General features: G+C 43.9%; 1 protein-coding gene across 2 annotated transcripts in view; it reads right to left on the reverse strand.

Annotated features, from left to right (window-relative positions):
- LOC120929118 (phosphatidylinositol 3,4,5-trisphosphate 3-phosphatase TPTE2-like) overlaps positions 1-23,156 on the reverse strand; it is a 120,174-nt gene that overhangs the window by 23,106 nt on the left and 73,912 nt on the right. For both annotated transcript variants that reach the window (XM_040340346.1, XM_040340347.1), the window contains exons 7-14: positions 22,808-22,907; positions 17,913-17,976; positions 14,697-14,761; positions 9,648-9,708; positions 6,337-6,418; positions 4,840-4,928; positions 4,647-4,708; positions 1,284-1,364 (exon numbers count right to left, since the gene is read on the reverse strand). In XM_040340346.1, the coding sequence (XP_040196280.1) occupies positions 1,284-1,364; positions 4,647-4,708; positions 4,840-4,928; positions 6,337-6,418; positions 9,648-9,708; positions 14,697-14,761; positions 17,913-17,976; positions 22,808-22,907 (604 nt within the window). The remainder of the gene's footprint in view (positions 1-1,283; positions 1,365-4,646; positions 4,709-4,839; positions 4,929-6,336; positions 6,419-9,647; positions 9,709-14,696; positions 14,762-17,912; positions 17,977-22,807; positions 22,908-23,156) is intronic.

Consider the following 23,156-nt stretch of genomic DNA (forward strand, 5'->3'; position numbering starts at 1 on the left):
AATGGGTAGGGGTACGATGTACCCCATATCCATTCACTTAGGGTGGGGGGCCGGTATCTGGGGGCCCCCTTATTAAAGGGGACTCCCAGATTCCGATAAGCCCCCGCCCGCAGACCCCGACAACCAACGGCAAGGGTTGTCGGGAAGAGGTCCTGTCCTCATCAACATGGGGACAGGGTGCTCTGGGGTGGGGGGGCCCGCAGTGCGCCCCCCTGCCCCAGAGCACCCAACCCCCCCATGTTGAGGGCATGCGGCCTGGCACGGCTCAGGAGGGGGGGGGGGCGCTCGCTCTTCCCCACTCCCATTCCTGACCGGCCGGGTAGCGTGCTATGGATACGGGTCTGGTATGGATTGTAGGGGGACCCCCTACGTCGAATTTTCGGCGTGGGGGGGGTCTCCTTACAACACATACCAGACCTAAGGGCCTGGTATGCTCCTGGGGGGGGAACCCATGCCGGTTTTTTCTTTGAAAATTGGCATGGAGTTCTCCCTCTCAGGAATGCATGCTGAGCGACGCTGTCATTTTTTTTTTATAATTATTTGTTTTCCCGGCGCGTATATTTTTTTTTCACCCGTCGCAACTTTAGTGTCCCGTCGCAATCCACAAAGCCCGGCGTCAATTACGTTCGCGCGCTGCACGTCGGGAAAATTACGTCACACGCATGCGCAGTACGGCCGGCGCGGGAGCACTTAAGTTACACGGCCTGAAATTTCTAGGTAAGTGCTTTGTGGATCAGGCACTTAGGTAGAAACTTTAAGTCAGTGTAACTTAACTGCTGAAAGTTAAGTTAGGCAGCTTTTTTGGGAATCAGGCCCAATATTTTTTACTAGGCACATTTCTTATTTCCCTTGTTTTTCGGGTATATATCCTTACATTTATGAAGTTTTATTTTGATATGTTGCAGGCTCTAATTACTGTTTTTATTTACTTTGGTCGGGTGGCTAGAATTGTTTCTGTATTGTTTTTTTTTATATCGTAACAGATATATTCCTTCTCTTGATACTGTCTATATTGTTTATATCTTTTGTTATAACTGGAAAAAAAAATTGAATAAAGAATTATTTAAAAAAAAAAGAAATTGTGACAGCGCTGATAGCTGAAAATTGTCCTGGGCGGGGAGGGGGTAAAAGTGCCCACTATTGAAGTAGTTAAAAGACAACAAATATTTTTTTTTTTGGGACGTAGCTATTAACAGAAATCTATTTAGTGACACATTACCTTTCCAAAAAGTCATGTGACTGCTCTTAACTTGAAGATGAATCATTTACAAGATAAGACTAACCTGTGAGGGTGTTTCTACCCCTTGAAACTTGGTGCTGACAGATGTATCTGTCCTGCGTTCACCAAAATAATCCAGACTTTCCTAAACAAAAAAGAAAAAAAAAATATATAAGACTCATTACTCCTTCATTTAACAAACTGTTCAGGTCCCGGGAATTGCATTGTCAGGTGCACCCAAGCTACATTACATTACAAGCTTACATTGTAGCAAACAGCTATTCTACACACATTAAATAAATAAATAAATATATATATATATATATATATATATATATATATAACTGCTTACTAACTAATCAGGTTTCAACTATCAATTAAGGGCTATCATCTTAGGTGGCACAATAGCTATTGATCTTGCATAGCTAGCACCATAACAGCAGGACGGGTAGGAAAAGACCAACAGGCAGTGCCGATCCTGACCTCCCTGGGGCCCTAAGCAAAATGACATGTCACATTAAAGTTGAGAAGTGGGGGGGCTGCCGACAGTGACATGTCACATTAAAGATTAAAGTTGAGAAGTGGGGGAGGGGGTGTTCTGCTGTTAGGAATGACATCTTACATTAAATTGAGAAGCAGGGGGTGCTGACTTCTTACCTCTTCTCCCATGCTACCAGCGAGTTGAGAAGCGGGGTGAGGAGCCGAAAATAACTTCTCACCAGGCGGGGCCTCTAATAATTTGGGGGGCCCTCCGCAGCTTTGCAGGGCCCTAAGCTGCTTGCATAGTGAGCCTATAGTGAGCCTATAGGGCGAATCGGCCCTGCCAATAGGTGGATAACAGGTGGATATTTGCCAGTACTCACAGGACCGATGAATCAATCAATTACTCAAAAAGGGGGCAGGGTGGGAATTTAATGGTACCAATGACCATAAAAAAATATTACGTTTATTGACAACGTTTTAAAGTAACCATACATCAATAAATAAGTAACAACGAAAGGCATCAATGGTTATCTGCATCATATATGTGTTCCATCCATCAAGATGTCTTTCAGATGGCAGCTTGAAAACTTCAACGCATTTCCACTCATAAAGAGTCTTCATCAGGAGGAAAGTTGTCACGTACCTGGTTATGGAGCTCAACGTGCAGGGAGCGGCCTCTCGTAAGCCTCCGACTCAGGACCTCCTGGTAGAATAGACAGAGGGTCAAGAGTCCGGAGGGGCACAAGTGCCTGATGGTAAAGCTGAGTAGCGGTCCGGAAGCGATAGCAGGCAGGTGTATGCTGGTCCAGGAGAAGCACCAAGCAGCAGGCAGAGGCGGTGGTATGGCACTTGCAGGTACAGGAATCAGGCAGGTGAGTAAGCTGGACGGAACACCGGTAAGTGGTTCAGGAATCAGGGTAAGTCCAGAGAGTAGTCGAAAGTCCGAGCCGGGTCGGTAACACAGGCGGGCAGAGACAGAGCCAGGGGTTAAGCAGGAGCCGTAGTCAGGTAAAGCCGGGGTCGTAGGCAGGTTGCAGGCAAGGAAGGTCACAGGAAGCCGGGTCAGGTAAACAGGAGATCAACAGGTAACAGGTGCAGATTCTTAGGTAAACGCTGTAGACTGGTCAGCAAGATGGAGAGGCACCAGGCAGTTTAAATAGCGTTTCTTGGCGCCAAACACCGTCACCACGCGTGCTCCCGCTGCGCGCACGCCACGCATGCCGCCGCACGCACCAGGCACATTGATGCGCTGATGCGCACATGCGCGCGCCAACGCGCATGCGTCGGGGCAAAACAGAACGTCTTTCGTGACAAAAGTGTTATATTCCAAAGTTGCATTGATAAAAACAAATAGATGGATGCAGGTCCCAAAAAAGAGGCCCCAGAGCTAAAACCAGGTAAGAAGCAAGAGAGAATAGCCCAGCCACCTCCTTAGATACTATGAAGGTAGGGGAGGTGACCTGGTACAAAATAACAGAATACAGGGCTCATGGGATCATCGCGATGTTACCAAAACAGACCCACAGAAGGGACAGCACAGTGCCATCTGAAAGACATCTTGATGGATGGAACACATATATGATGTAGGTGCAGATAACCATTGATGCATTTGGTTGATACATATTTCCTGATGTATGGTAACTTTTAAACTTTGCCTATAAAGTTCAAACATTTTTAGAACTTTCTTTCATGGTCATTGGTACCGTTTAAGTCCCCCCCTGTGCCCTATTTTAGTAATCTACACTTCAATAGGGATGAGGTACCATGTGTGACCTTGGTTGGGATGTGGCATCAAGTTTATCAGGTTTCAACTATCATTTATGCCAGGGGTGGCCAACCAGTGGCCTACAGAGTCCTCTGATGGGGCCCACGACCTCCTGCTCTGGAATGGCGGGTTGGCAAGCCCAGATCACAGGTTGCCAACCCGCCATACCACAGCATCAGTGTTGTGAATGAAGCTGGTGGTAGAGGAAGAAAGTGGCTGCGGAGCAGAGCCGTCATAAGCCGATGCATCCTCTACAGCGCCGGCTTTTACCACAGGCGGAGTCTATGGCGAAGTTCAGCTAACTCGCAGGATAGACACAGGTGCATTACTCTGAACCTCGGGTTTTACCACCGGGAAACCCGAGGGGAAAGCCGACAACCGGCTTGGTCAGTCTTTCCACCGTAAACACACGAGAGGTTTTCCCAACAGGAAAACTGCAATGGAGCTTTGGTCGGGAATCCCAGCCATGTGTATGCTCCATCGCAGTTTTTCCCATAGGAAAACTGCTAAAAAGCGCCGGGAAAAAGCCTGCTGGTTTTCTTTTTTTGTCCGGCGTTTTTTGGGCAGTTTTCCTGTCGGAAAAACTGCGAGGAGCGTACACACGGCCGGGATTCCCAAGCAAAAGCTCTCCTCGCAGTTTTCCTGTCAGGAAAACCGGACGTGTGTACGAAGCTTTAGGCCCTTTTCACACGATCAGCCAGAGCACATGGGAACCTCAATTCACCTCTACAGGGCGACAGATGTCTGTTTACACCCATCTACCTCCAATCCGAAAAACAGAAGGGAATTCCTCCCCTTCCATCTTGGCGGATCGGAAGGCCAATAGAGTAGCCGTGATCTGTCATCCGCCCGCTCATTGTGGCCCGTGACAGGTTACCAAGTTGCTTAAGTGGCCCTCGTTCTTCAAAAGGTTGGGCACCCCTGGTTTATGCAGTCCCAGTTTGAAAATAAAAAAGGTTTGGATTGGCCAAGGCACGTGTCAAAAGACGTGTTTACATTTCTGCCAAAGTATTAGCAATCTCTTTGCAAATCATTACTAAATAAGGCTGCAAGAGTCTTTTAGGTAGACGTTAGCTGCAAGTAAGCAATGGAGTATATCTGCAATTGTTATATTTTAGCTAAGGGTTATACTTTTATTAGTTCTTCATAAGTTCAATCATTTACACATAAGATCATTACCTCTGCACTCTCAAACTGGTCACAGTCAACAAGATAGGTGCAAACCATAGTTCCAGTTCTGCCTAAAGCACAAAACATATAAACAATTTAATTGTACAATATAATAAGGTGGTAGTCAATCATATTTGCTGTTGTTCCTTATTCCTTTTCCACATGTCCCATTGTAGTTAATTACAAAATCAAATATGAATACCTTTGCCCCCTTTACAGTGAATGGCAATCACATTTTTGGGATCTTCTGCCATCCAGGTACGTACACTCGCTGTAAACTTTAGCATGTCCCTAGGGAGTAAAAATGACATATTTATATGACATCACAATTTCATGAAATGTTTTACAATGAACACAGGACTAAATGCATCAATCTCTTTGCCATCTTAGCTTACATGTTACTGTCCATACTGCAGGTGTGCGCAGCCTATTGTATTAGGGTGTGCACCCAAAAGCTCAAACATACATGCGCAGTAGAGCAGTGTATGGTGTCAGTAGGGATGTGATTGGTGTCAGTATTCTTTTTTTTTTTAATAACTTTTTTTTTTTTATTACAATTTGTTAGAAACCCCATTGAGGGGCGTTGGTGAAATAGCAGCAAAAGGGGCTGAGAAAAGAGATTCCCCAGTCCCTTTATCTGTAGCCTCAGCTGCCATGGGGGTAGGGGCATTCAGCACGAGAAATCTGCATTGCACAGGGTGATCAGGGTGTGCCCAGGCACACCCAGTACACCCTGTGCGCACGCCTATGGCAGTCATACAGACCCTAGGGTAAATTTGATCCAAAACCACCAGTATGCTTTTGGATTGTAGAAGAATCCTAGCACTGTAAGGCAATTTTGAAGGTATTTGGATTAATACAATGGGCTAGATTCAGATAGCCCGCCGTATGTTTGTGCGGGCGTAGCGTATCTCAGATACGCTACGCTGCCATAACTTAGTGAGGCTGGGGCTGGATTCACAAAGAACCTGCGCCCTAAGTTACGGCGGTGTAGCGTAAATCTGCCAGCGTAAGCGCGCCAAAATTAAATTCTGAAGAGGTGGGCGTGTTTTATGTAAATAAAACATGACCCCACGTAAATGACGTCTCTAACGAATGGCGCATGCACCGTCCGTGAACGTATCCTAGTGCGCATGCTCCTAATCACGTCAATGCTTTCAACGCGAACGTAATTTACGCAAAGCCCTATTCGTGAACGACTTACGCAAACGACGTAAACGACGCAAAATTCGACGCTGTCCCGACGTACATACTTAACATTGGTTACTCCTCATATAGCAGGAGTAATCTTACGCCGGAAAAAACCTTACGTAAACGACGTAAAAAAATCCGCCGGGCGCACGTACGTTTCTGAATCGGCGTATCTAGCTCATTTGCATATTCTACGCCAAAATCAACGGGAGCGCCACCTAGCGGCCAGCGTAAATATGCACCCTAAGATACGGCGGCGTAGGAGACTTACGCCGCTCGTATCTTAGCCTAATTTAAGCGTATCTGGTTTCCAGAATACGCTTAAATTTACGACGGCGTAAATTCAGAGTTACGCCGGCGTATCTACTGATACGCCGGCGTAACTCTCTCTGAATCTAGCCCAAAGACTTTTTGAGAGGCTGTCATGAGCAATGCCAAAAGAAGATAAGAGCTTGAATCTTATGAGCCACTGGATGAGGAGCACTGCTAGAGAATAAAAAGTACTTACGCCAGAGCTGGGACATTGTGATCATCTATGAACACTCGCTCCACTCTGTAATGGAAGTATTTGGGATCATATCCCTTTTCACCTGTAAGGATTTACATTATTTTAGAAAAAATCCTCATAACTACTAGCAATTGTCACACCCAAACCATGCTATCTAACAGGACCACTTTACAGGAGGGAATATCATTTTTCAATAAGATAGCGTTCCCCTATACTTTATCAGTACCAAGAAATATACAATCTCCAAAAGTGAGTGCACCCCTCACATTTTTGTAAATATTTTATTATATCTTTTCATGTGACAACACTGAGGAAATTACACTTTGCTACAATGTAAAGTAGTGAGTGTACAGCTTGTATAACCGTGTCAATTTGCTGTCCCCTCAAAATAATTAAACACACAGCCATTCATGTCTAAACCACTGGCAACAAAAGTGAGTACACCCCTAAGTGAAAATTTCCAAATTGGGTCTAATTTGCCATCCCCCCCCCGGTTTCATGTGACTTGTTAGTGTTACAAGGTTTCAGGTGTGAATGGGGAGCAGGTGTGTTAAGTATGGTGTTATCGCTCTCACTCTCTCATACTGGTCATTTGAAGTTTAACATTGCACATCAAGGCAAAAAACTCTCTGAGGATCTGAAAAAAATAAGAAGATTGGCAAGACCCTGAAACTGAGCTGTAGCACGGTGGCCAAGACCGTACAGTGTATAAATTAAAAAGAAAGTGCTGCGCTGACTTATGTTAAAGCGGGGGTTCACCCTAAAAACAAAATTTTAACATTAGAGCCAGCATACTAAGGACATTTACTTTCAGCAGGTCATTTTTTTTTTCTCCGTACATACCTTTATATTCTGATTTTGTCCAGGGCTTCCGCGTTCTGATGACTCCGGGACTGGGCGTTCCTATCCCTGCCTCAGTGTTCCGATGACTGCGGGACTGGGCATTCCTATCCTTCGGTTCGATAATTGACGGCTTGCGTCCCCTGTCGCAAAACGCGCGTCACCAGATTTCCGGAAATAGCCGAGCTGTGATTTGGCACTATACGGCACCTGCGCCCGCCGTGTAGAGCTGACTGCACAGGCGCCGTATAGTGCCGACTCGCAGCTTGGCTATTTCCGGAAATCTGGTGACGCGCGTTGTGCGACAGGGGACCTGTTTCACAAGCCGTCAATCATCGAATTGAAGGATAGGAATGCCCAGTCCCGCAGTCATCGGAAACCGGAAGCCCTGGACAAAATCAGAATCTAAAGGTAGGTACGGAGAAAAAAAAAATGACCTGCCGAAAGTAAATGTCCTTAGTATGCTGGCTCTGCTAGATCTAATGTTAAAAACATATTTTTTTGGGTGAACCCCCGCTTTAAATAATTATTTCCGCTGTGTTTCCATATATGTACACTCTTCAGTGTTGTTATATGAAAAGATATAATAAAATATTTCCAAAAATTTGAGGTGTACTTACTTTTGTGAGATACTGTGTGTGCTACTGTCACAGCTACCTATACAGCGTCTGCATGCAGTTTAATGCATGTCCAATACGACACTCAAGTTGCCCATGTGACACAAAGTGGCAGTGTCTCTACAAAACAGTGTGGGGCAGATCCACAAAAGGATTACGCTGGCGTATCTACTGATACGCCGGCGTAATTTTAAATTTCCTGCGTCGTATCTTTGTTTTGGTATCCACAAAACAAGATACGACGGCATCTGGGCTCGATCCGACAGGCATACGTCTTAGTACGCAGTCGGATCTAAGCTGCAATTTTTCGTCGGCCGCTAGGTGGCGTTCCCGTCAAAATCCGCGTCGAGTATGCAAATTAGCTATTTACGGCGATCCACGAATGTACGTCGGCCCGGCACATTTTTTTCCGTCGTTTGCGTTCGGCTTTTTCCGGCGTATAGTTAAAGCTGCTATATGGTGGTGTACTCAATGTTAAGTATGGCCGTCGTTCCCGTGTACAATTTTCAATTTTTTACGTCGTTTGCGTAAGTCGTTCGCGAATAGGAATTTGCGTAGAATGACGTCATCGTCGTAAACATTGGCTTGTTTCGGTTTTATTTCGAACATGCGCACTGGGATACCCCCAGGGACGGCGCATGCGCAGTTAAAAAAAAACGTTGTTTACGTCGGGTCACAACGTATTTACATAAAACACGCCCCCATTACATCCATTTGAATTTCGCGCCCTTACGCCGCAAGAGATACACTACGCCGCCATAACTTACGGTGCAAATTCATTGAGGATTCAAAGCAAAGCAAAGTAAGCGGCGTAGTGTATCTTAGATACGCTACGCCCGGCACATTAATGCGCCGTTGTACGAGGATCTACCCCTATATGTCTCCCCTGGGACATTAAGAGACAGTAGCTCTAGTATAAAAATGTCACAAAGCTTTATTTAAAATCATTATTAAAACAAATTGAAAAAGACACAACAGGCTGGTATTGAGTACATGCTTGATACAAACGTTAGGTACACCCACAAACAGCCCCATCCCAGGAAGAAATGACAGTAGTATATCATGCATTTAAATTCTCAGATGAAGCAAACAGACACCCCAACGTGTTTCAAGGACAGCGTTTTTCCCTCTTCCTCAGGGATGTATATAGAATCTTAGGTAACCACTGTACCAAAACAAGCTTGACCAGCCAAAAATATATAAATAAAAACAGACAAGGACAGCACTGAAATATCCCACCATACAGAGAGTAGCATATGGAACCAACAATGTGTCAAACAAGAATTCACCAAGGCCACAAAAGAAGCCCAGACTGCCAGTTACATATATGTGATCCTTCACTAAGTGCTTGTGGTGTGTGAAAAAAATATCTTTGTCACACAAAATAAGCATGTGGTGAGGGATCTTATCTATATAAATGGCCCATCCCTCCCCTCAGCATACAGCAGGTGATAGACAGCTTTAGCTGGGCATGTTTCCCTATGAAACTATGTAGAGGAGTGTGTGTCCATTCCCTCCACTCAGGTCTCAGATTACACTGAGCTCTCCTCTCTATGCTGTGCAGTGTGTGATGACAGATCCCAGCATTCTACAGCTGAGAAAAAGCCCCTGATTTGTGTGTTTTAGGAGGCTGTAGAGGAGAGAGTGCCGCAGGTAAACAGGTACAACATACGTAGAAGGATTTGTTTTATCTCTGTGTATCATGAGGCTAGTCACTTCAGTGGTTATATGTGAGGGTTTACAACCACTATAAGGGAAACTATACTGCTGCCAAAAACAATTGTCGGGCAAGCATGCTAATATGAGAGAAATTTCTTTAAACACTTTTTAAGTCGCCTATTGAGAAATACTTACTGCACAGATTGTAGACCTTGTAGTGATCTTTATGCTTAGAATCCAAAAATCTCGCAACCTCCTTCAAATAAAGTAAGAAATAAAAATAACTAAAATCATAATATGAGGATAAAACACAAACATATTCATATGAGTGTCAGAAAGAAAGTAAGAAGGCATGGAAAAATGCATGTATTTATCTATAAAGTACAAAGTGCATCAGCACCATGATTGATAAACTGCATTGGCACTTCACCACTGACTGAGCAACTTAAAGTGGAGTTCCACCCATAAATATAACATTACATCAGTAGTTTTAAAAAAAAATTCATTAGTCCTTTAAGAAAATGTTTTTTTTTTAGATGCCTTCAAAGTGTTGTTGCTGGGCAGAATAGTTAATCTTCCCTCTTCCTGCACCTAGGTGCTTAAGCTTCCTAACCTACACCGCACAGACTCCTGGGAATGTAGTGGGTGTAACTTTCCAGGAGTCTGTGCACTCCCCAGTCTCGAAGAATCATGTGACTTGGACAGTACAGGTGCTGAAACCTATTACACTGCTTGTGCAGCACTGAGCATGTGCGAGATCTGCAAGGCTGAAATCCAGGAAGTCATACAGTCTGGCTTCATGATGCCCACACTTAAGATGGCCCCAGTCAATTTCTATTTTATAAAGTGTCTAAATGCTGTAACAACCTAACAAAACGGACCTTAGTTTACAGACTAACTTTACTAGAATACATTAAGCTTGTGTATTACAGGGGTATTTATATTTAAAAAGTGAAATTGTGGCCGGAACTCCGCTTTAAGTAAATATCATACAAAACTACTGAAATTATTGTAACCAACAAAATAGGCAGTACAGCCATCTGTTGGCTTTAATCTTAGGGGTGTTAAAATTCCATATACTAGCAAAATCAATAGGTATGATATGTTACAAGAAATGACGCTCTTCTTTCCTCTATACAGCTCAAGCAGATATGATGGCTCTTCCAGAAAGCAAGACTTTATACAGCAAGTATATATTTTTATATGATTGATGATATATTGACCACCTCAATACTGGGCACTTTCACCCCTTTCCTGCCCAGACCATTTTTCAGCTTTCAGCGCTGTCACAATTTGAATGACTATTGCGCGGTCATGCTACACTAAAACTATGTGAAATTTTCAAATAGAGCTTTCTTTTGGTGATATTTAATCAATGCTGGGTTTTTTATTTTTTACACAAAAAAAAAAAGACAAAAAACTTTGAAAAGAAAAAGTTTTTCTTATTTTCTGTCAGTAAATTTGTAAATACGTACATTTTCTTCTTCACTGATGCGCGTTGATGAGGCTGCACTGATGGGTACTGATAGGTGGCAATGATATGTGGCACTGCTGGGCACTGATTGGCGGCACTGGTGTGCACTGATTGGCGGCACTGCTGGGCACTGATTGGCGGCACTGCTGGGCACTGATTGGCGGCACTGCTGGGCACTGATAGGGGGCACGGATAGGTGGCACTAATGGGCATTGATGGACAGCACTAATGAGCATTGATGGGCAGCACTGATAGGTGGCACTGATAGGCGGCACTGACTGGCATCACTAATGTGCACTGATTGGTGGCAATGGTGGGCACTGATTTACACACACAGCTCCCGGTTCTCGCTCTGTAACGTGCGATCGCGGGTGCCCGGCGGTGATCGCGACCCCCAGGCACGCGCGTCGGCACCAGGGGCGGGCAGGGGTCGCATGCATGCAGCTCCCTAAATACATACCTGAACCCAAACTCGATCCAGTGATGTGCACAAGAGATTCCCTTGGGTCTCTCGCTCCTCATTGGCTCAGATACAGCCATTGGTTCCCACTGCTGTCAATTAGAGCCAGTGATGACAGAGCAGGGAGCTGAGTCTTACGAGCACGCAAAGCAAGTCTCAAGAGTGAGCACACATGAGTGCCCCTATAGCTAGCAGCTTTCTTTGGGAGCGCTCGTGAGGGGCGCCCAGAGTGCCAGCAGGGGGCTTGAGAAGAGGAGGATCGGGGCTGCTCTGTGCAAATCCATTGCACAGATTAGGTAAGTAGAACATGTTTGTTACATAGTTACATAGTAGGTGAGATTGAAAAAAGACACAAGTCCATCAAGTCTAACCTTGTTATCTTAAAACAAAAAACTCCAAACATTTAATATTACTTTAATGCAGCTCTGTATTCATTAATATAAAATGAAATGTATTTTCTTGTTAAAGAGGTTCTTTACCCTGTAAAAAAAAAAAATGTAAAAGTCAGCAGTAACAAATGCTAACTGTTGGAAAAGACACACTTACCTGTCCCAGGATCCAGTGATGTCCTCACCCGACCCGGCTCTTTGTGGGCAGCCATCTGTGATTCCCTTACGGCTTCATGGCTGACTGCCCGCCGTGCATGGCATAACAAATATTGAAGAGGGGGGAGGACAAGTGAAAGCTAAACAACCCCTTTTTGGGTGAAGTTCTATTTTAAAGGGGTTGTACAGGTTTGTTTTTTATTTTCTAAATAGGTTCCTTTAAGCTAGTGCATTGTTGGTTCACTTACCTTTTCCTTCCATTTCCCTTCTAAATGTTTTTTTTTCTTTGTCTGAATTTCTAACTTCCTGTTTCTCCTCAGTTAGCTTGCCCCCATCTTCCGAGCCATTCTGTGAAGCATCTCCCTGCAGGGATGTAGTCCCAAGCGAGGGGACGAGCACGCTGACTAACCCCCAGCCAGAACGACTCGGATGATGGGGGCAAGCTTACCGAGGAGGTACAGGGAGTGAGAAATTCAGACAAAGAAAACTAATTTTTTTAGAAGGGAAATAGAAGGAAAAGGTAAGTGAACCAACAATGCACTAGCTTAAAGGAACCTATTTAGAAAATAAAAAACAAACCTTTACAACCCCTTTAAGTGCAAGTTTAATATTGCAACCCCCTGCACAGCAGAGCTGTAAGGAAGAGACGGTAAGGGAGAAGCAGCACTCATGTACTAACAAGAGAAAACTTGGCAAAAGGAGAGAATAGACTAAGATGAGCTCAGCTGCTTTTCCTTTCACTGTCCAGTCACAGGCAGGGAGTGTGTCACTGAACTGCAGCAAAATAAGGTCTCCTCCCTTGCCAGACAGAGCTGGGCTCTGCAGTGCCGATTAAACCTCAGGACTGGATGGACAGAAATATAAATACAAATGTTTGGACAGCCAAAAAAGCTGTATTTTGTCTGAGCATTTAGCCTGGAGATCAGCTTCAAGTACTGTATAGAATTTACTCTTAAAGGGGTTGCAAAGGAATTTTTTTCCCCCCCTAAATAGCTTCCTTTACCTTAGTGCAGTTCTCCTTCACTTACCTCATCCTTCCATTTTGCTTTTAAATGTCCTTATTTCTTCTGAGAAATGCTCACTTCCTGTTCTTCTGTCTGTAACTCCACACAGTAATGTGAGGCTCTCTCAGGACACTCTCTACTTTGCAGATAGAGAAAGGAGCTGTGTGTTAGTGGGCGTCCTGACACTCCTGCTCGCCCCCTCAAGAGGCTTTCTCCCCACCAGGGAGAAAGCCTTGCATTACTGTGTGGAGTTAGGCCTCGTACACATGACCGAGGAACTCGTCGTAAAAGAAACATAGTTTTCCTCGACGAGTTTCTTGCCAGGCTTGTCGATAATCTTGTCAAGCTTTCTTTGCGTACACACTGTCAAGACAAAATCTCGTCGTTCTCAAACGCGGTGACGTACAACACGTACGACGGCACTATAAAGGGGAAGTTTGATTTCACTGGCACCACCCTTGGGGCTGCTTTTACTAATCTCATGTTACTGCGTGTTAAGTAAAAGTTTGGTGAGAGACGATTCGTGCTTTTCAGTCTGTTACAGCGCGACGAATGTGCTATCTCCATTACGAACGCTACTTTTACGACGCTCCCGTCTCATACTTTATTCTGAGCATGCGCGGGTTTCTAAGCACACACACAAACTTGCTTCTCGTCGTAAACCAGCCCGACGAGGAACACGACGAGGAAATTGAGACTCCCGACAAGAAAAAAGAGAACTTGTTCTCTTTTTTTCTCGTCGAGTTCCAAAAAACATACACACGACCGTTTTCCTCGGCAAAAAAGCTCTGCCACCAAGTTTCTTGATGGATTCTGTCGAGGAAAACGGTTGTGTGCACAAGGCCTTACAGACAGAAGAACAGGAAGTGAGGATTTCTCAGAAGAAATAAGGACATTTAAAAGCAAAATGGAAAGATGAGGTAAATGAAGGAGGACTGCACTAAGGTAAAGGAAGCTATTTAGGGGAAAAAATGTTTTCCTTTACAACCCCTTTAAGCTGTGTTCACAACAATGTACAGGTAATGTAATACAAATCTAAACAGATTTATATCATTCCCCATTTTGCCAATAAAAGGTACTTTTGCTGTTGATGTCATTGGAGGGATTCCACTCCCTTCCTATTCCAGTGGCCATATGGAAGAGAATCTCTTCAACTGAACAACTAACCAATAAAAGCATACAACATTTTAACCAAATTTTTGATCTAAAAAAAAAAATATGAGCCATATCAGTAACAACTATGATCAACAATGCTCCATAGAAGTCAATCAAACTCTCAAGCCTCGTACACATGACCGGTTTTCCCGGCAGGAAAACTGCCAGGAGAACTTTTGGGCGGGAAAACCAGACGTGTGTATACTTCCTCGCAGTTTTTCCATCAGGAAAACAGCTGTGAATTTGGCGGAAATATAGAGAACCTGCTCTCTATTTTCCCGTCGGGATTCCCAGCGTTTTTTTTTTCCCGCCAGATCTACTACTTACCTATGGGAAACACTGTGAGGCAGTGCCGATGGAAAATACACACGGCCGGGATTCCTGGCCAAAGCTCCATGGCAGTTTTCCTGCCGGGTTCTCGGCTTTCCCCTTCGGTTTTCTCTGAGGACTTTTTACCGCCGAGAAAACCAAGCATGTACAGGGCATCACAGTTAAGTGAATTTTTGACAAATACTTGAAGAATTCTTATTGGGTGCTACAAGGAAACAGTGGCTGTTATTTCAGAATTTGTGGAAAACTGGACATTGGACTTCCCACAGCACCTACCTCTATAGGATTCCTATAAAATGACTGCTTTCCAGAAGATGGGAATGACATGGCAATAATACGCTCTGTTAAAAATAAAATATACATGAATTTATTCATCATATTGGCAATAACTATGCCCAATACATAGGATTGGCACATTATATTAACTATAATAATTATAATATATACAGTGTATACTATATTGCCAAAAGTATTGGGACGCCTGCCTTTACACGCACAAGAATTTTAATGGCATCCCGGTCTTCGTCTGTAGGGTTATATATTGAGTTGGCCCACCCATTGCAGCTATAATAGCTTCAACTCTTCTGGGAAGGCTGTCCACAAGGTTTTGAAGTGTATCTATGGGAATGTTTGATCATTCTTCCGGAAGCGCATTTGTGATTTCAGGCACTGATGTTGGACTAGAAGGCCCGCCTTCCATTCTCCTTTCTGATTCATCCCAAATATGTTCTATCGGGTTGAGGTCAGGACTCTGTGCAGTCCAGTCAAGTACCTCCACCCCAGACTCGCTCATCCATGTCTTTAATGAACTTATTTTGTGCACTGGTGCGCAGTCATATTGGAACAGGAAGAGGCCATCCCCAAACTGTTACCACAAAGTTGGGAGCATGAAATTGTTCAAAATGTCTTGTTATGCTGACGCCTTAAGAGTTCCCTTCACTGGAACTAAGGGGCCAAGCCCAACCCCTGAAAAACAACCCCACACCATAATCCCCCTCCACCAAATGATTTGGACCAGTGTACAAAGCAAGACAAACACACTCCTAAACCTTGTGGACAGCCTTCCCAGAAGAGTTGAAGCTGGTATAGCTACAAAGGTGGGCCAACTCAATATATAACCCTACGGACTAAGACTGGGATGCCATAAAAGTTTATGTGCGTGTAAAGGCAGGCTTCCCAATACTTTTGATAATAAAGTGTATATGTACATATATGAAATACATTTTTCATTCAAAAGGTGGCAACTTTAACCACTTCAGCACCAGAAGGTTTACCCCCCTTCCTGACCAGGACATTTTTTGTGATACTGCACTGCTCTGCTTTAACTGACAATTGCGTGGTCATGCGACATTGCACTCAAATAAAATTGATGTCTTTTTTTCCCCCACAAATAGAGCTTTCTTTTGGTGGTATTTGATCACCTCTGCTTTTTTTCTTTTTTTACTTTTTGCTATAAAACACATCCAATAAAAAAAAAATGGAAAAAAAAAAAAATGTCTTCATCAGTTTAGGCCAATATGTATTATGCTACATGTTTTTGGTAAAATAAAATAAAATTCCAATAAGCGTATATTGATTGGTTTGCGCAAAAGTTATAGGCCTAGTACACACGAGAGGATTTATCCGCGGATACGGTCCAACGGACCGTTTCCGCGGATAAATCCTCTCGAGGATTTCCGCGGATTTGGATCCGATGGAGTGTACTCACCATAGGATCGAAATCCGCGCCGAAATCCCATCGCGATGACGTGTCGCGCCGTCGCCGCGATGATGACGCGGCGACGTGCGCGACGCTGTCATATAAGGAATTCCACGCATGCGTCGAATCATTACGACGCATGCAGGGGATCCATTCGGACGGATTGATCCGGTGAGTCTGTACAGACCAGCGGATCAATCCGTTGGGATGGATTCAAGCGGATAGATTTGAAAGCATGTCTTCAAATTTTTATCCGCTTGAAATCCATCCCAGGGGATAAAAATCCGCGGAAATAGATCCGCTGGATTGTACACACCAGGGGATCTATCCGCTGGAGCCGGTCCGCGGATCAATTCCAGCGGATGGATCCTCTCGTGTGTACGGGGCCATAGCGTCTACAAACTATGGGATAGATTTTTGGACTTTTTATTTTTTACTTATACTTTTTTTACTAGTAATGGCGGCGATCAGCAATTTTTAAGGGGACAGCAACATTGTGGCGGACATATCTGACACTAAGTGACACTTTTTTGGCATCACTGACACCAACATCAGTAGCGATCAAATGGTTAACTGTGTTCCCTGGGAGTGCTTTCTTACTGTGTGGGGGATGGTTTAACTGAAGAAAGACAGGGATCCGTGTTCATGCTTAGCAGAAACACAAGATCTCTGTCTTTCTTATTAACAGAAAGGCGATCTGCCTTGTTTACATAGGCAGACCACCTTTCTGCCTCTCTCAGAACGATCAGTGGACACGCTGATTGGCTCCCAATGTGTTGAATCATAGCGGGAGCAGGGCTCCGGCGGCACGTGTGTGAGCGAGCCCCAAAGCCATAAGAAGGAATCACATACAGGTACTTGATTTTGCACTTAAGGGCCGCCCTGCCGCAGTATATGTACAAGGGGTGGTGCTTAAGCAATTAAAGCTAACTCTAATGCCGCTTACACACAATCAGTTTTCTTGTCGGGAAAACTGTCATGTTTTCTCTTGGACGAGAAAACCGGCCATGTGTAGGCTCTCCAGCAGTTTTTCCGACAAGAAAACCGCAGAGAATCACGGCGAGAAAATTTAGAACATGTTCTAAATTTTCTTGTCGCGAATCGCGGCGTTTTTTTTCTCTGCAGTTTTCCCATAGGGAAACACTGCTAGGGAGCCTACACACGGACGGTTTTCTCGACCAAGAGAAAACCTGTCGGGAAAACGGGCCGTGTGTACACGGGGAAAAGGGACCAAGCCGGTCCTTGGTTTTCCCGAGGAACCGAGAAACCCGATCGTGTGTACGTGGCATAACTCTAACTTTTTATACTGTTTTGGATAGAGTGGAGAAGGGTTAGAGCCTCTGTAAAGTTTTTATTGCCGTCAGTGTCCCTTTGTGTAGAGTTGTACTCACTTCCTGTCAGGAAGACACAGGGGCACAGGAAAAACATGTAATATTGTTACAGTTGTTTACTCAACATATCTTGTAATAACAGATTGAAACACATTCGATTATTTCTTAATTTAGACAAGTTTTCAATCAAATATATTCTGTAGGCAAATTTTCAGATTTTACTCAATATAAGCAATGAGGATACATCAGATCTATAGTATATGTGGTATAAAATCGGGCAAATGTAACAAGACAATAGCAGCATCTATTATCATATGAATACAATAAGCTTTTGGCCACTGATTTCAGATCAGGTTATATAAGTAAAAGTTGGGCTCTACATTATTATTATATATGGTTTGAAGTATTTCAAGTATAATCTACCCAGGAGGAAGATCAGAAATTTTCCTCTGTAACACAAACCTGTAACGTAGGTGAGATCCAAGTCAAATCCATCTTTCTGATACCGCCGCTTGTTTTCAGAAACCTAGAAAAAGAGATTGTTTTCTTAGTTTACATGGATTAAACTTTATAAAAATCAACTAGATTCTGATTATTGAAAGGCAGAAGACAGAGGGCCAGATCCACGTAGGGCGGCGTAATTTTAGGCAGGCGTAGCGTATTGTAGTTATGCTACGCCGCCGCTACTTTGAGAGGCAAAGCACAAAGCACTTGCCTCTAAAGTTACGGCGGTGTATCGTAAATCTCCCGGCGTAAGGGCGCGGAATTCAAATGATGAACAGGGGGGCGTGTTTTATGTAAAATAAGCTTGACCCCACGTAAATGTGTATGCTCAGTATCACGTCGAATTTTTAAACTAAATTACGCCCGCTTAATGCCTAGACGACGTAAACGTAATTTACGCAGAGCCCTATTCGCAAACCTTTTACGCAAACGATGTACACAACAGAAAATTCTACGCTGGCCCGACGTCCATACTTAACATCGCGTACACCTCATAGAGCAGGGGTAACGTTACGCCGAAAAAAGCCTTACGTAAACGACATGCGGACGTACGTTTGTGGATTGGCGTATCTAGCTCATTTGCATACTCGACGCAGAAATCAACGGAAGCGCCACCTAGTGGCCAGCGTAAATATGCACCTTAGATCCGACGGCGTACTAAGACGCACATCAGTCGGATCTAGCCCAGCTTCAGGCATATCTTGTTTTGTGGATACAAAACAAAGATACGCCGGAGTATCCTAGAAGTTACGCGGCGTATCAATAGATACGCCAACGTAACTGCTTTGTGGATCTGGGCCAGAAAGTGCAGCTGTAAATGAGAAGTTAGGTTGGTGAAAGATCAGAGTTCCTTATCTCTTTACTTGTTTTTGGGTTAGTAACTCAAAAGCCCTGTACACACGATCAGTCCATCTGATGAGAACGGACCGATGGACCGTTTTCATCGGTTAATTGATGAGGCTGACTGATGGTCCGTCACGCCTACACACCATCGGTTAAAAAACCGAACGTGTCAGAACGCGGTGACGTAAAACACAACAACGTGCTGAAAAAAACGAAGTTCAATGCTTCCAAGCATGCGTCGACTTGATTCTGAGCATGCGTGGATTTTTAACCGATGCTTGTGCCTACTAATGATCGTTTTTTTCCCATCGGTTAGGAATCCATCGGTTAAATTTAAAACAAGTTGGCTTTTTTTTAACCTACACACGATCGGTTTGGACCGATGAAAACGGTCCATCTGACCATTCTCATTGGTTTAACCGATCGTGTGTACGCGGCCAAAGTAGAGGTGCACTGCCGAAAAATTTGTTCATTTTTGCTTCATTTGTTTTTTTTCCGTGTCCTTCGCTATGATCTCATTTCATACATTTGTAAATTTGAAAATCTGGAAATTCGTAAATTAGAAAATTCGTAAATTTGAAAATCCAAAAATAAGAATGAAAATAGAAAAGAATAACTAACTAAATAATAATAACTAACGATTAAATTATAGGTATTGGAAGTTAGGAGTTATCCAAAATAATGAATGCTGCATCTAAACAAATGGAATAGAACGATTTAATAATAAATAATAATAATAATACCTTTTTATTTTTATTATTATTTGTTATTAATTAGTTACGGTCCATTAGTTTAGATACCGTGTTCGTTATTTCGGATATTTCTTCAGATAAATTCTCGTTCGTTACGGCCACATTTTAAAAGAAATCCCAGTACCTATAATTTAATAGTTAGTCATAGTTATTAGTTAGTTATCATTTCCAATTTTTGCATTTTTGGGTTTTTGAATTTCAGAATGACCGAATTTATGAATTTTATGAATTTTTTAATATTTAAATTTACGAATATTCGAAAAAAAGGTGGGCTTGGAAAATAATGCAAAAGTGGGCAAAGCCTTTTTGTTAACTTACATGAGTTGATAAAAAATGACCCATGTTGGTAGAGTAACTTTTCCTTATTCTATAGTGACTCTTCTTCTTTTTCATTACAGGTGTATTGAGTTCTTATAAAAGAAGGGATGTAGGCTGAGCAATGTGCACAGATGAATGATTAGGTTTAACCGTATAAAGTAAATATACGGCGGCAAAGCGGCTCCCCTGGGCAGGATCACGTACCTGTACATGATCCTGCGCTTCCGGGTCTGGGGCTCCACCGGCAACCCGCTCCCGCTGTGATTGGACACAGCGGAAGGCAAACAGCGAGTCCTGCAGACGCAATGTCTGTCGGGACCCACCAATCATTCGGGACACAGGCAGAACGGCGGTCTGCTTATGTAAACAAGGCAGATCGCCGTTCTGTGAGAATGGAAGGCTGTATGCAATGCAGGAACGCAGATCTCTGCCTTCCCACAGTAAAAACACCTCCCTAGGCACAAATTTAACCCTTTGATCACCCCTGATGGTAAACCCTTCCCAGTCAGTGTCGTTAGTCCAGTGACAGTGCATATTTTTAGCACTGATCACTGTATTAGTGTCATTGGTCCCCAAAAAGTGTCACTTAGTGTCCGATTTGTCTGCCGCAGTCCCACTTTAAATCGCTGATCGCCACCATTACTAGTTAAAAAATCCATAACTCAATCCCATAGTTTGTAGCCGCTATAACTTTTGCGCTAACCAATCAATATACGCTTATTGGGAATTTACCAAAAACATGTAGCAGAATACATATTGGCCTAAACTGAGAAAGAAATTCGATTTTTAACCACTTCAGCCCCGAACCATTTTGCTGGTCAATGACTGGGCCACTTTTTGCGATTCGGCACTGCGTCGCTTTAACTGACAATTGCGCGGTCGTGCAACGTGGTTTTCCAACTGAGCTGTGTGTTTACTGTAACAAGCGGTCGTGGGTGCCCGGCGCGGCACCAGGGGCGAGCAGGGGGCGCCCCTAGTGGCTGAAATGCAAAATCACGTAATATTACGTGATTTGGCGCAGCCGAGCTGACCTGTTTTACGGTGGCTGGTCAGCAAGCGGTTAAAAAAAATGTATTGGGTATGTTTTATAGCAGATATAAGTAACATTTTTGTTTCCGAAATTGTCTGTCTTTTTTTGCTTATAACGCAAAAAATAAAAACCTCAGTGGTAATCAAATAACAGATAGAAAAGGCAATTTACCTTAATCCCATGAGTTTGTGTGATGCATTGGTGTGCACAAAAAAAAGGAGGATATGCACTACTTTTATGCAGCATGTAGTACACCGCACCACAAACCACTGGGGTGAAAAAATATGAAACAGATGTTACCTTGTGTCATAATGCTGCCACTGGTGTAAAGAGCCCTAAAACTGAAATGCAAACAACATAAAAAAAAATGCAAAATAAGGCTTTAGGCACTGTCAAGCAGAGCCGATCCTAGGCAGGGTGCACAGGGTGCTTTGCACCCAGGCACCTGCAGAGGTGGGGGCACCAAAGTGCCAGAGTTCTCCCCTCCCTCCTTCTTTCCTTGTTTATGTCCATCCAGAAGTAGTGTTCTGAGCATAGGTTTGTGTCCGTCCAGAACTGATGTGTGAGCATAGGGCAGCCGTCCAGTCTGGCAGTGCTCGGGGGAGGGGCCGCTCCTCTTCCTGACATGAGGGTTCTAGTTTTCAGTGGCTGCTGAGTGCTGATGTGCAGGAATGAATTCCTCACACTGGGAGTCTTGGATCCTGCACTGTCTCCACCAACTCCAGTTGGAATGCCTCCCCCTCCCATCTCTATCTCGGGCTGCACAGAGATAGAACCGAGGTGAGTCACAGTGTTCGGTGTGCTGTGTGCTGTGTGCAGGAGGATGGCATCCCCAGCATCCCTTTACATGTGCTCTGGGCTGCCCCTGCTCTAGATGTTTTATGGCATGATAGATTGCATATGATACACAGCCCCTGTCCCTTCCTGCGCCTCAGTAGTCCAGCTACAGATGTGATGTATAATGAGATGTACCAAGAGCCCTTTCACACTAACAGTGCTGGGGCGTTGGCGGTAAATGGGGAGGAGTTAGAAAAATTACCACTGTAATGTGGGGTGCCAGAAATATTTGCACCCAGGCGCATGTGACCCTAGGAAGAAAACTGTGTAATAAAATATTGTTGAGGGGGCAGTTTTTTTTAGAGGAAATAATATTAGTGGTGCACAGAAGTTACAGCATTTGTACTGATAGTTTCAGCTGATTATCAGGAGTGGATGAGGCGGTGACATCATTTATGCCCTCATACGCACGACCGTTTTCCTCGACAGAATCCATCAAGAAACTTGGTGGCAGAGCTTTTTTTGCCGGTGAAAACGGTCTTGTGTATGTTTTTCGTCGAGAAAACTGTCGTGCAACTCGACGAGAAAAAAAGAGAACAAGTTCTCTTTTTCCTCGTCGGGAGTCTCAATTTCCTCGTCGTGTTCCTCGTCCGGCTGGTTTACGACGAGAAACACGTTCATGTGTATGTTTAGAAACCCGCGCATGCTCAGAATAAAGTATGAGATGGGAGCGTGCCTTCGGTAAAAGTAGCGTTCGTAATGGAGATAGCACATTCGTCACGCTGTAACAGACTGAAAAGCGCGAATCGTCTCTAACCAAACTTTTACTTAACACGCAGTAACATGAGATTAGCAAAAGCAGCCCCAAGGGTGGCGCCAGTGGAATCGAACTTCCCCTTTTTAGTGCTGTCGTACGTGTTTAACGTCACCGCGTTTGAGAACGACGAGATTTTGTCTTAAAAGTGTGTACGCAAGGAAAGCTTGTCAAGATTCTCGACAAGCCTGACAAGGAACTCGTCGAGGAAAACGGTGTTTCATTTACGACGAGTTCCTCCGTCGTGTGTACAAGGCCTAATACTTTCATGATGTCAGTGTATCTGAGCCGAGGCTTTCTTCCCACTGGTCATTCTTACCATTCGGCGAGTAACCTTCTCCAGCTGTTTCTTCTGAGATGCCAGGCGAAATATTCTCACCAAAATGAGAATTCTCAAAGCTCGGAAAAAGTTTACCAGTCTAGGAGGAGAATTATTAATTGAATTAGTACATGTATATAATGTATGGTTGTGTGTATAATGCGCACATTTAAGGTCCCTGTTGATAAAATAAATGTGAATACTTTATTATCTATTTCCATAAAGAAAGTAAAGCCTTGTATACGTGATCGGATTTTCCGCAGACAAAGCGTCAGACTTTTGTCCAAAGGGCAAGTGATTTTTCTCTTCCTCCCCATTTTTCCCTTTTCTTCTCTTCTCCTTCCCCCCC

The sequence above is a fragment of the Rana temporaria genome, chromosome 2 (assembly GCF_905171775.1).
Source record: "Rana temporaria chromosome 2, aRanTem1.1, whole genome shotgun sequence".
Lineage (NCBI taxonomy): Eukaryota > Metazoa > Chordata > Amphibia > Anura > Ranidae > Rana > Rana temporaria.